The sequence below is a fragment of the Phalacrocorax carbo genome, chromosome 1 (genome assembly GCF_963921805.1).
Source record: "Phalacrocorax carbo chromosome 1, bPhaCar2.1, whole genome shotgun sequence".
In the NCBI taxonomy this organism is placed as follows: Eukaryota; Metazoa; Chordata; class Aves; order Suliformes; family Phalacrocoracidae; genus Phalacrocorax; species Phalacrocorax carbo.
In genome coordinates, this window is record NC_087513.1 from 70,567,452 (window position 1) to 70,581,847 (window position 14,396).

The following is a 14,396-nucleotide window of genomic DNA, read 5'->3' on the forward strand; positions in this document are numbered from 1 at the left end:
GTGTAAGTATTTTCTGATATACATTTTAAAACCACAAAACAACAAAGCCACACACAAACTAGAGCTGACTCATCCTTTATTTCTTCCTAAAGCATTCAATTTAATGAATTCCCAGTGCAGAAATATGCATGGAAAGGGGCAAGAAGAAATACACACCAAATATCTCTAAACAGAAATATTTTGTAGTTGAACAAAACACAATGCTGCAAAATCAGAAACATTGTTTGCCTTTTAGTCCATACAATAGATCAGTATCAAACCAGGAGACGAGAGAAGGGAAAATGCAAGATGAAGACACGACACACAACCACACCACAAAAGAATGAATTCAGATGAATACTAAAGAAAACTTTCCAACTTCAGTGTAAAAAATTTGAATGCAACACTTGGAAGGTTTTTCTCTTTTTGACCATAACCTCTGAAGAGCTCAATCTGGAACACCAGGAGCTTCGCCTAAGGGAGGAAGTCACTAGGATACTTGGCCGAGAGAGGTCCAAGGAAACTCTGCAAGTAGGCAACTCTTTTCTCTCCATTTCATGAAATAACTTAATTTCTGACCTTCAAGTAAAATAGGTGGTTTAATTTTGTTCAGAAGGAAAGTACCTGATGTACATACATAATCCATCAGTTTCATCATACTGTGAGTACTTGGGGGGGAAACAAAAGTGTGTGATTCTGTTGACAGGAAAGATAAGTTACTTTTTGCAAAATAAAAAAATGCTGACTACTACCAAGCACGTGATTGTGGCATACAGAGATCTGCAGTGAGGGCACCGTAAAAGCCACACTGTAAAAGGCTATTCTGTGACCAGGGCTCCTACAGACAGGAATTTCAGGTGCTGACAGATACATCACAGTGCCCTCATTTTCAGGTGTCACTTGTAGAAGTGTTTGCCACCTTTTATAATCATGCCCATTTATTTCTCCAGTTCTCACTGACTTTTGAGGGAGAGTATAGGTTCTGAAATCCCTCACTGGCTTGAAGACCCCTTCCCATGATGACAAACACTGCTCATGCAGCAGAGTCATCTTACTACTGTACAGCAGCTACTCAGTTGGCTGCAGCAACAGAAGTGTGCAGTGCAATCAGCCAAATTCAAGAACCCCATGGATTATCAGAATGTTTAATTAGGTGTGTGAATATTTTAAAATAAATGTCTTAGTTATCCATTATTATGAAATGCCAGGGCAGAGGATCTGCATTGATTCCAACATTAACTACTATTTCTGCTTTTACAGCATGTTACTCAAAGGTGGTTTTTTTTCTGATTTTCTTTTTAACCACAATAGACACACGCACACCCCAACAAAACAGTCAGTAAAGCAGTACTGTCTGATTTGCTACCTTTCTTTTTTTGTTTGGATGATGATCTGAAGAAGTAAAGTCCATCTGTTCCTAACAAAACAGGGAATTAAAAAAAAATAGTGTCTAGTTTAACCTCATAGAATTACTTGCATCTCCAAGGGAATCAGTTAACAGTCTTCTGTTATGGAGTGTAAATGATAGTTAAATGCCATCCAGTAAGAAAGAATATATGCTTTAAAAAAAAGTCGCTTATCTCAGCAATGCATCAAATATTCAGCTTTGACTGTCATTATCTTTTTTTAGGTAAACAAAAGTATTATTTTAACAATATCAAATTAAACCAGGATAAGAAATTTTATATCCACTGTAAGGTTTATAAATCCTGCAAACAATAAAGTTAGAGTTGTTTTAAATAAACAAAGAATATATAGAGGTCCAAAGGAATTAAGGAGAGAGTAACTTTTGCAAGAGATTCCTTGCCCTGCTTCACCGAAATTTTGTCCTGTGTTAAGACAGGATATCCAAAACTGTTTGTAGCACTGATTAACATATCCTCTTCCACAGAGCAGCCCTAACGTTCACAATAGACATGATGGCAAGGTTTTCAACACACTATGTCATGGTGAAAGCAACAGTGTTTATGTAAGAAATATTGCTCTCTGGATGCTAATAAAATCCGTGATTGCTTACTCTTGAGAGCCAAGGAATGCCCCTCAAGTGCTGCATTTTTAATTACAATAGAAGAGTAATTGCATTTTTAACTTCAATAAAACTTCCAATTAGCAGAAGTCAATTTGTGTTTGTGTTAATAAACAAAAAGTAAGGTGACAACACCTAATGGTCCATACTGAGTTCAGCAATAATTCCTATTTACCTATTAATTTCCTTAATGCAGGTAGAATGATGATTAGAATCTGCTAGAGATCCAAGTTATCATTTAGAATAGAAAAAGAATATTTCACTTGGAACGAACCTACAACAATCATCTAGTCCAACTGCCTGACAATTTCAGTGTGGACCGAAAGTTAAAGCATGTTAGCAAGGGCATTGTCCAAAGGCCTCTTAGGCACTGTCAGGCATGGGGCATCAACCACCATTTTTTGTTATCCTATAGGCCCTTCTACCAAAACTACCAAGTAACGTATGTCCCTTATGCAGACTTGGAGATTCCCTCTTCTGGGAGTCCAAGAAAGTGACAAAATCTAAACTCTTCAGTGAAACATGCAAACTAAACTGGGTTTGGTTTCCAAGTCTTTTTTTTCCAAGTCTTTAGTTTCCAAGTCTCATTGCAGTTACAGACAAAACCAAAGCCAAAAGTGCATCACAGGCTCTTAATTACTGCTCAGTGCTACAACTTTTATGTAGTTTTGGATGAGCTAAGAAGTGGCTTATAGCAGCTGTGAATGCTGTCAACACTGCTATAGAGGAGCTAGAGGTAGATACTATGGGTAATCGCTCTATCCTGAAATTATTCACCCTTCAATATACATCTTCTAATAAGTACCCTAGCATCAGGCAAAATTCTTCCATTTCTTCTGGAAGGCTTTTGCCTCAACCTTCGTTTTTCAACCTTTTTACAATTCAATAGTTAGAAAGTGGGTCTCCTTTCCCTTATAGGGTCAGCCCAGCTGTGATTAACCCAGGCTCCCTGAGAGATCGTTTTCTTGGCTGCCTGGCATAAATTGCACTGAAGGAAGAATGAATAAAGTTCCCCCATGATAATATGAACATAAAAAGAAAAAAGAAAAAAGAAAAAAGAAAAAAGGTAAAACAAAACCAAAACAGACTGGCATCTAGAATGCATCCCCCTTCCCATGGTTTTTGCCAGTAGCTCAAAACTAAGTCTGAGCCTCTGCTTTCTCCTGGTGCCTGGCTCATGTCCCAGATTCTACCTACAAAACTCCACAAGTTCTCACCTTGCCCTCAGAACGGAGGACACAAAACCTTTTGCACCCCCTTCTGCTGATGTGGCTCCGCTGCCTTGAACTTCTAGCAAAATTGATATAAGCCTTCAAACCTGTTCTGCATTCTTCTCTACCCAGATGACACAGGTCTGCTGTTTATTCCTACAACACTTCCACATTTCCACCTCCAAGTCAGATATATCTGAGCACGTGATAGTGTCAGTTTTTTTCATCCATATACAGCTCCTTATTTTAGTTCTTTTCCTACAGAGCTGCCCATTGCCATGCTTCTGAAAATGTAGCTTCAATCTCCTCAACTCTTTCACATATCAAAGTGGTTGATTATTATTCATGAATATTAATCTTACTGGTTTTACAGAAACCCTGAAAACACCTCTTGACTTATTACATGACCTTCAAATGCAAGTAACTCATACCCTACTATTGAAAACGAGCAACAGAATTTTCTGACTTACTGAATGTACTGGGTCTGGCTGGGATAGCGTTTATTTTCTTCACAGCAGCCTATATGGTGTTGTGTTTTGGATTTGTCACCAGAACAGTGTTAATAACATAGGGATGTTTTAGCTATTGCTGAACAGTGTCAAAAGACCTTCTCTCTTTCTCACTCTGCCACCCCAGTGAGCAGGCTGGGGGTGCACAAGAGGTTGGAAGAGGACAGAGCTAGGACAGCTGACCCCAACTGACCAAAGGGCTATTCCATACTGCATAATGTCATGCTCAGCAATAAAATCGGTGGGTAGTCTTTCCAAAGTAGGCCATGCTCAGAGACTGTCTGGGCATTGGTCTACTTGTGGGATGTGGTGAGTGACTGCCTTTGTGTTACTTGGGGTTTTTCAGGTTTTTCCCCTCCCCCTCTTTCCTACACTTATTAAGCTGTCTTTATCTTGATCCGATTCTCTCCCCTACCCTGCTGCAGGGAGAAGACAGGGAATGAGCAAACAACTGAGTAGATCCTTAGTTGCTGGCTAGGGTCAACCCCTGACACTGGGAAAAAAAAAAAAAAAAGTTTTGTTATGCTCCATTTCACCCTCCTAATCCTCCCAATCAGTCTCAGCTTCTCATTGCTCCCTTCATGCATGAAGAGAGTTATTGAAGCTAAAGCAAAATTCTGCAACAGACACTTCCCGATAGGATGTATAAAACTATCAACAGATTAATAAAACCATCAAAACTACTGAGTTTTTTCCTATTTACTCTACTTACTGCAGAGCTTACATCCAATATGTTAAATACAGTGCAGCCTTAATAGCGCAGTTAGCTCAAGCCCCGCTGATATGCTGCACACAATTTACCTATTCTTCCCTCTGATAAAGGAAAAAAAAATAAAAATAAAAAAGGGTCATGGCAGAAGCCACTTAAATTCTTAATCACAACCCATAGCAAATGCAACCCAGAGGAATTTGAGCAAAATAAAATCTCTCACAAGGCAAGGGCAATAAACTTAAAAGCTGCACAGCTTTTCACTCATAGGTCCTGACTGTAAGATCTACCAGCTACTAAACCTTTCAAAGTAACACAAACTATGATCCACAGAAACTAATACTCTTCCTGCTGTCTCATGTGGAGAGATGCTATTACTATTCATGTCTTTGTGAACTTACTGAATCAGGAATGGACACTGTTTCTGGTTTCAAAGACGTGAAAAGGTACTGATTTCATACCAATTTTAGAAGCAGCCAAAATACCAGAAATAAAAAAATGACCTCTTAAGCAAAGACTTTTAGGCAAGCCAAGAATATGCTAGACAGCGCATGACACAGATATCCAGGACTTGAGATTGCCATCGCTCATTCTCTTCCTTGCCCTCCCTACACTAAGAACTCTGTGCTCTCCCCGGTTATTACTGTGAAGGACTGTTTCATACTTCGGAAAGATAACTTTTCCACAGTTTCAGACAGAAAAACCAGTGTGGCCCAAGGTGTCTTGCGGCAGAGCTATGACCAGACCCTGACTTAGCTAGAGTCCTGTCTCACCCACTTTTCCAACTGGAAGCGGGTGCAGCAATATGGCAAATCAGAAAGCTGCTTAGTAAACTCTGCTGTAGCCTGGCTCTGTGCCACTGTCCAGAAGACCACACAGAGAAATGATTACACCACGAGAAATCTAATTCTTTAGCTAGGTAGGGAAAATTCTTACCAAACGCAAAAGATCTCAGTCTGGGTCTTAACAGATGAAATGAAGCATGGGTGGTGCTGGTTAGGGCTATGATTCCTTTAGGCACAACAGATTTTCAGTTCCTAAAAGCCTAAAACAGAAATGAGGAATCCCGATGCCTAGACTTCCTCTGGTATCTTACAAATAATTGCATAGGCCAGATGTAACAAATGTTATCAGTGCTATGCTTATGATAGCATAAAGAAGGATAATGGTGGTCCCACCTTCCCCTGCCATAGTCAAACTGGAAAATGTCTGTACAGTGCATAAAGAGGCAAAGCTCTGAAATCTGATGGCAATCCATGGGGAGACAGATTAAGAGTTGCCCTCACAAGCTGTCCTAAGAATCCTGGAGTGACAGTATAAATTATTACCACACATCGTCAAGCAAAAAGACCAATACTTAGTTTACTGCTATACATTTATGGTTTGCATTGGACTACTGACTGCTGACACTCCTTCAAGAACGTATTGCAGCAGCTGGAAAAACTCAACTTGAGACTGAGAGCAAAGTGCAGGAGACGTGACCTACACATCCGGGAGAAAGGTCAAAACTTGAGTTCAAAACAAATCTCATTAAGAGAGGAGCAGACACCATCACTTCCAGAGATCTGTGCCACAAGCTTCTCCCTGATGGCTATGTGGAACTAGCTATCAGTGTATCGGTTAGAAGCCAACTGTCAGTTTAGTTCATTTGAGTATCAAATAACACAAGCATGTTACATGGATGGCTTCTTTTAATGGACTGGTTTACCTAGTCTATGATCTGCTTGTGATTTCCTTGAATTTATTACACTACAGTTCTTGCTCTCAATGAGGTATTTGAGCAATGCAAAAATACACATGCAATTTCACTGCTAGCACCTAATCACAGCCATGACAGTATAAACACAATGTTTAAAACACCTAGTCTTTTCTGATGCATTCATGAAGACAATTTTAGTAACATCTTTCAGTTCTGTGCCATATAATAACCTAGCAATCTGGAGCAAACCACTAGCTCTCTAATCCTGGGGAATGGGACTGCTCCATGCTGTTTCACCCACTGGCAAGCTCCCCGCACAGCCCCGGCTTTTGGCAGCAACGGATAGCATGTCTCCATGAAAGCAAAGCTGCAGAAGACAGATGGAGAAGCCAATGCTAGAACAACAGATGACAGTAAAAGCCAAAACCAATTTCAGACTGAAAGATCAGAAACTAAATAATGAAATAAAACCCATAAGAATGTGTAGAGAGCATCTTCCCTCCCAGTCCAGCAAGAGATTTATCATGCAAATAGAAAACAGTTCATTTCAGGAAGGAAATGAGTGAAAATAGATTATTTGACACAGGAAAAAAGGCCGTTGCCAGGAAGTTTTTCCTATCAGATAACCACATCAGAGATAGTGATGGCTCCAGTCTAGTTTTTAACTGAACTGTCTGTAACACCAACAAAACTCCAGCCTCCTTCCCTACTGGCACTGAGGTCAACCTCCTGCCTGATGACCAAAGGACTGAAGAATCACGAACCACCTCAGCACTGGGACTCCAGAGATAAACTTCATGCCATGACATACACATATATACATGTAACGACAACAAAATAAAAACCAATAATAATAATAATAATAATAATAATAATAATTTTTTAGTCTTTACTGTGCTTGGAAGAAATTGAATTCAAGATCTGCACTTGCCGATACCCATGGACAGCTGCTTTAGCCCAAATGACATTCAAAAGTCTTCCAAGAAAAGGGAAGGTTGTGATGGACAAGGTTTGCTGCTAACATTATGTTGTCACATTTTATTAAAACAAAAAAAAAATGGCCCGTTTTACTTTTACAGTAAAATTGCATCTATTTTTTCCAGTATATTCCAAGTGAATCTATTAAATACGTGAGCTTTACGTATTTACATAAATAAGACATGTACATTTAATACATAAGTAAATGACAGAAAATATTTTAAAAGTCTGCTTTATAGGCTTTCAGTTGCATGGATCTCAAAATACTTAAGTTAGCTATTAAATATAAATCAATTATAAATAAAATTTTTTATAATAAACATTTTTAACACATTTTAACAACTCCAGTACCACTCAACTGCTTCCCCCCTCCCTTGGGACAGCATGCACAAAAAACCCTAACATCACAAAGGAAGAAAAGACACACATGGGATGCAGCAGAATTGCTAAATTTAAAAAAAAAAAAAAAATTGCTTTCAATTTGAGAATGGTTTTAGGTGTTTTCCTTGTTTTCTCTAGTTCATACATTTGGCGATACTGACAGACTAGTTTTTTATGCATACAAAATAGACCAGAAGCAGTAAAATGTGCAAGCTCCTCTCTCAAAGCTATGCCAATGCATCTTTACTCAGAGCTCCAGGATCCAGGATAATTGAGCCTTCTACTTCATTCAGTTCCTGGCAACTGCAGCTATAGTTTTGTGATAGATCTACCAACAATGGAAGTGAACCAAGATCAACAATTCATTTTACAAGAGCCGCCACGTAGCAGTAATATGGTAAGCTTTGTCAATTAGTACCTGAATTGAATTAAATATTTTAGAAGTAAAAGGCTATTTACCATTATATGCTTCAAATTTACTCGCTTGTCCCTGTCTTCTACTGACATATGACTATCCCATAACATGTTTGATATGAAACCGCTTGGAGAGGTATTATTTTAAAAGCGCACAAAGATTAACGGACATGGTTAAAACATTTCCTGATACTTCCACCCTGTTCAAATCATGTACTCTTGAAAAATTATTATGATTATATAAAATGAAAGAGTGCAACGCTCTCATAATGTCTCATAAAGAAATAATGTGCTAAGAGTTTTTCGCAATGTCTCTTGCTGGTTTCTGTTACCACCTACTATTTCTGTCAACACATGCAATCAGTTTTTTGAGTGAACCCATACAGGATGCAGAAATCACTGTTTAAAACGATCAGTTCAGAATTTTCCTCAGTTGCAGTTCCTGCTTTTAATACTATGTCAAGGGATTGACTTTTGTAGCATACCACTAAAAAAGATAAATATAAACTTCAAATGATTCACATGCAACATCATTTTTAAATGACAAGTGTTTCAAATGGTTTCTACTACTGTCTTAGCTGATTTTCCTAGATGTGGATCTCCACGCTACTCTAGCACAGTGCCTTCAGCCACAAAACCACGTCAGCTTCTTCACACTACTACTCTTTCCACAGGACACAAAGCTAGGGCACCTCCCATCTCCTCCTTAGGCTTTGAACCTCAATAATTTCAAAGCAGTTTGAAAGCCAACAAGGCAACCTGTACAACAAAGTTCTTCTCATGTGCTCACAGATGAGTAACCAAACTCAAGGCCTGAAGGCTATTCTTCCAAGGGCAAAGTTGACGCTGTCCGAATGCCACAAAGCATCCTGCCCTTGCTCCCCTAACCCCGAGGTCACTCCCAGCCATCACCTCAACCAAAAGAGGAGTGAGGAAAGATTAGTTACTACTAAGGATGTTGCGGTTACTAGCCGCTGCTCGTTGTGTTTTCCAGTTTGTTAACCTGCAGAGGAGGTGGTAGATGCAGCAAGGGAGAGCCAGCTGAGATGCCAGGGGTACTGCACGGGACTGGGTTCTCACTTCAAACCTTATTCTTCCAGTCTTACCAGTTGTACTGACTTTCAAAAGAGCATTTAACAACAGGCACAGATTTACACAACAGAACATCTCTCAGCTTCGCTGTCGCTTGTATTTTCATTACCAGCACAGTTATCAGCAGGATATATTCACAGTGGAGGTGGACAACCAGGAAATGGTGCAATTTGGCTGGTAAGGAAAATGACTACATTCTGCCTCCACAGTGATTTGGCCACGGGCTAGAGTAGCGTATACAGCCAAGACAAATAGGAGCATCTGTAGCTGGTAAGTGCAAAAACCTTCAGGCATTTATATGTAACATCACATTTGACAGTCACAAAGCCTGTCAAAACTAGCAGGCCAAATAGGGCTCCAAATCTGTTACATCAGACCTAACCGCCATGAAATCCCTGTGTCAAACAAGAATAATATTGTAAATTCCTTTTCTGCTAGCAGCGGATAAAGGTGGGGAGGTGGGGGAGACACAGGTCATGAATTAAACCTATAGCACAGATAGATCCCCGAGGAATGCCTTCTCACTGGTACACACCTTAGCTATAGGATCACTCTTAGTTTTGTGATAAATGCTTTATAGATTGCTGCCTTTAAAATTAGCAGGTGGGGGTTCCCTGCTAAGTAAACCATAAAAGCATTCTCTAGCTAGCCTGGTCAGTTTTAGTAGGAATAAAATCACGTTATTCTTTAATTTTGTTTATACATACACACATATGTATATGTAGATACAGTTCCAGATTTATATGCATAAGATATTTTCACCATGACATCACAAATCAATACTTAAACAACAATTTTAACACAAATGTTCAGAGACTTTATGCCACCTTACCATAAAGAGCTTTTGCACTTGTTCGTGAATTCTGCTCCCTCTCCGCCTGAGCAAATGTTGGTGAACCATAGCCACTGGAAGAAAACACTTCTGGTTAACTTCTGTATAGATGTATTTGCCACACAGAAACAGGCACTGAAAAAAACCCTCCCCTTACGCAGGACTACACACACCTACAATGTAAATAACAAAGGTAATGATACTGGATAATTGTTCTGCACCATGAATAAAATGAAGTTTCACTTAGGCTAGAAGCCCTTTTAAGCTGGTTTTTTTTTTTGCATTGAAACATCACACACAATGGGGGTGTGGTATACTGCCATAATGTAAGTAACCAATATCACTAAATAATAATAATAACAACAACAGCAATAATAAATAATAATAATAGACTCTGCCAAAGACTTGGTAGGATCTGGGGGCTTTTTCCTGCATGCACACGTTTTAATTGTTTTTAACAATTTTAACTGCTCTTCATAAAAGACTTAAAAGGACTATCATTCCCTGCAACAAATGAAAAAGCAATCCAACACCCTTCCAGTGTAACAAAAGAATGAGTCATATACAAACCCACTTTAAGGGGACAATATGAGAAGCAGATGACAGCACAGATGCCCTGCTCCGTACACAAATACAGGCTCTTCAGCATCAGATTAGGCCAATTCTCATTAATGCTGTGAATGAGCCTAGTGCCATGCTTCTGACACAGGGAGCATTCTCTTATCTCAGACAAGGTAACACTTTCAGGTAACAGTTGCTCAGTTCTGTTAACTGGGAAATGATATTTTCTCACAGATGGAAAGGGCAGCCTCATCTTTTATGCATAAAAATGCATTCACTCAGAGCTAACCTTAAACATCTCATGTATACAAAGACCTCGCTGACTAATGTAATAAGTATGTTATGGCTACAGAAATTTATTTTTTTGTTCCAGATGATTCCATTCAGTAATAAAGCTTTATCCTTACACTAATACAAAAATCAGTCAGATGATATCTGTCAGTTTGGTTACATGGTTTGGAAACTGCACATTTTTTTACAGAAACTGCCTTTGTATTATTCCTATGGGATCTAATAATTATAGCTCTATCAAAAATGAAAGCGTAAAGAAGAAAATACAACAGTATTTTTGGTCCATTAAAGGAAAATCAAAGGCATAACCTTACTTCATTTGAGGAAAGTAACTTCCATATCCACCGGGAGGGGTGTTTGATATATGTCCATTCATTCTTACCGTCGCTTACTGAGTGAAACAATCTGGGAAGAGAAACAACAGCATATGAATTGAAGTCTTTTACAAGATGAAGGTTTAATACACATGCAATACAAACCTAATGAGAAAATTATGGTTGAAATGGGAAAGGAATTGCATCAACAAGCTCAACTGTTATTATTTGTACGCAGTGATGCCTTAAAGACCTGTTATGGAACTTCCCTCAATTGCAATTTGATAGTTATTGCTTCAAATAATTTATAGTTTAGTGAATAAAGCCATTATTATTGATACAATGGTCTTTAGGTATAGCTTTAGAAACAAAAGGCTGACTTAACAAAGAACATCTACTGCAGAAGTGAACAAGATGTTCCAAATGGCAACTTTAACAGTCAAGCATGCTTGATTTTAATCCTCAATTCATTCTTACAAATGAAACTTTTAAAATGACCTTTTGATACATATTTTATCAAACCTATCAGTTGAATTGTAAGAAAGGTGCATTATCAAAACAAAACACAATTGTTAGCACAGAAGGAAACTTGGCTAGCTATTTTGGGACTAAAAAAAGCTTCTTTTTTTTTTTTTAAGCAGCATTTAACATCCTGAAAAACTGGTATGTCAAATGAAACCTCTCATATAACAGTCATACGGAAAAAATTATGATGAATCGGTTAAAAGAATGCCTCCTCCTTTTAATAACATGCCCACTGAAGTTAAAATTGACTCTGGAAAGTTACTCTCATAAGTCTGTAAACAACTAACAAATCTCTATTCAAATTTACCGTGGGCAAATATGCTTTTTTATATATTTATACCTACATGAATGATATATATTTGAATATTTCTCTACATCTCAGTCATTAAATAGAAAAAAAGATTACTTTTAACTCTGCAAAATAGTCAAAAGTATGTCAGATAAAATTTGTACCTAACAAAAGCTCCAGTTCCAAAGTAAGCACAACCTGCTTTTTTGTACTAGAGCCACCTTACAACCACCTTATCTTCTGAATCACTGTCAGCTTTCTGCCTCACTTAAACAGTTCTCTTCCTGTTTTACAAAGAGGCAGCAGCTGACCTACCTACAGTACGTACTGTATTTTGTATCCACCTATGTACTACTTTCCTCTTTCATGCAAAAATACAATCACAATCAAATTCTGTTCTCAGCTCTCAAGTTTTCTGTCATTTCAAGAGATGTACAAGCTCCTTTTGGTCTTCTGTACTGAGAACAGAGTCATTTTCATACCTGAGGAACTCCTACCTGCCATACGGTTAACAAAGCTAACTAGAGCCAGTCTGCATTGATTACGTGACAGGTGTAATCATGTGGAAGCATGGTATTGCCTTTAGGGAGCATATACTTGGTGATCTGGCTTAGAATCTTTTCTTAAAGTTTTTTCTTTTAAATCTTTGATTGCTCCTTGCAAAACGTCTTTACTGACATATCCATGTTTTCCTTCCATTTCTCCTGCATATCCTCACGAATAAATCACATGTCCAACCTGGTAGCCTGTTTGGCTGCTCTAAGTCACTTTTTATAGAGTGCAGTACTTAGCAGCTGTCTCCAATAAATTACTATCTGTGCTGAGTGCTGCTCAATTCATTAGCAATTACAACCCTTGGGAAGCATCCTGAAATTGTCCCATGACTTGAAAGAATAAAAATATTCATTTTCTCAGCAGAATTTGCCAGGACACTGTGCACAACTTGTTCCATTTCAGCAACTGCATGGACCAGAGCTACTCAGAGTGCACAGCTCTCGCTGCCATTAAGCTCTTCAACTCTTCCTATCAGCTATTAATTCTTATCATATGCAACCATTGCTCAATTTTGCTACTGTGCTTAACAGTTTACCCTGTGATTAGCTTCCTACGAGTGACCACATCAAAAAAACTCACACAAATTATGTCCATTGCTTTTCAGTATCCCCCTACTTCCTCTACTTTCCAGACACACTTTTATAAAGATAACACTTATTTAATAATTCTATTTGCCATACCCTTTTATCATTTGTGATTTTTTTCATAGCCCTATTTATAACAAATTCCGCGACTATCTGCTTTAAACAGAGATCTGGAAAAAAACGTGGGTTTAGACTCCCTCAAAATTATTTCACTTGTCTGACATCTTAATCTGACAAACACCTAATTTGTTATTTGTACTCCACTTTTATGAAAGTGGCGAAACATATTTTAAGTGGAAGGAATGTAATATACTAGAACTTTAAGCTTCAGTCTTTGAAGTTATCATAACACACTGAGTTTTAAAGCAGCAATGAAGCTGACCATCAGATTTTCACATTAGAGGAAGAAAACGTACCTCATTACCAAATACTTGCCCACTGTTAGGCATAATACCACTTAGAGTAAATATAAAAAGCTTTTAAATTATATTTTTAATCAATTGATAATGAAAATCTGAAGTCATAACAGAAGTTATGTCTGTTTTTCAAAAAAACCCCACCAACAACAAAGCTCATTCGGCCAAGTAAGCACAAAAGCTTTAGTGAGTTTAGCTGATACGCAAACAAAATGCCACTTGCTATTTAATAGTTGAGTAAATGATATTTCCTGTTCCTTATGCAATTTTCCACTGTTTAAAAAACAAATATACAATGCTTTTGAAATGCCAAGACAACTACTTTGACATGACAATTTTAAGAGGCTATGCAATGCTTCTTGCCTTGGCTCAGGAAAGCTCCTGCATATGAATACAAACAAAACTTTTACAGTCATTATTTATCATTAGGCCAAAGAATGATAACAGCATCAAAAAGCTACTCCTAATTCCCCAAAATTATCAGGCAATTTCACCTCCTTCAACCTAATGTTTCTTGAAAAAAAAAAAAAATTTTTTAGGAAAATACTTTAGAATTTTTATTAAGTGCATGATGGAGGGAAGGGAAAAAACATAAAAGGATAACCAAATGTGTAGTGCTTAGTTTATTATTTACTTATACAGCTTTCTTTGCTGTATTTCTCATCTCAAATGCTCTTTCATCTCTTACAACCAGTCCCGTAGCAAAAGTCAACCCATGCACCCTGCGAAGCCATTGTCATCCAGGAGTCTATTAATAAACTCCACTTCCTCTTTTATCTTCCCTTTCACCTCAGCCCAGCAGTTCACTGCAACATACCCTGGTGTCCTACACTAAGATAAACATCCTTCAAAATTAACTGTATGATCCCTCTTTAATAGGTCCTGAAGTATCAACAATTTACTTGTGAATATGCCCAAGAACGGTCATGTCTTTCTCAGGATCTTGAAAGATGTCATGCCTACTCTGATCAAGAAAGATGTAAAAACAGGAAAATGAAGTAAGAATTTAAGAATAAAAGAATAATAAGAAA

General features: G+C 38.0%; 1 protein-coding gene across 8 annotated transcripts in view; it reads right to left on the reverse strand.

Annotated features, from left to right (window-relative positions):
* Positions 1-14,396, reverse strand: part of EPS8 (EGFR pathway substrate 8, signaling adaptor) — a 141,113-nt gene that overhangs the window by 46,085 nt on the left and 80,632 nt on the right. For all 8 annotated transcript variants that reach the window (XM_064459126.1, XM_064459110.1, XM_064459119.1 and 5 more), the window contains 2 exons: positions 10,997-11,087; positions 9,831-9,904 (listed from right to left, as the gene is read on the reverse strand). In XM_064459126.1, the coding sequence (XP_064315196.1) occupies positions 9,831-9,904; positions 10,997-11,058 (136 nt within the window). In that variant the 5' untranslated portion in view covers positions 11,059-11,087. The remainder of the gene's footprint in view (positions 1-9,830; positions 9,905-10,996; positions 11,088-14,396) is intronic.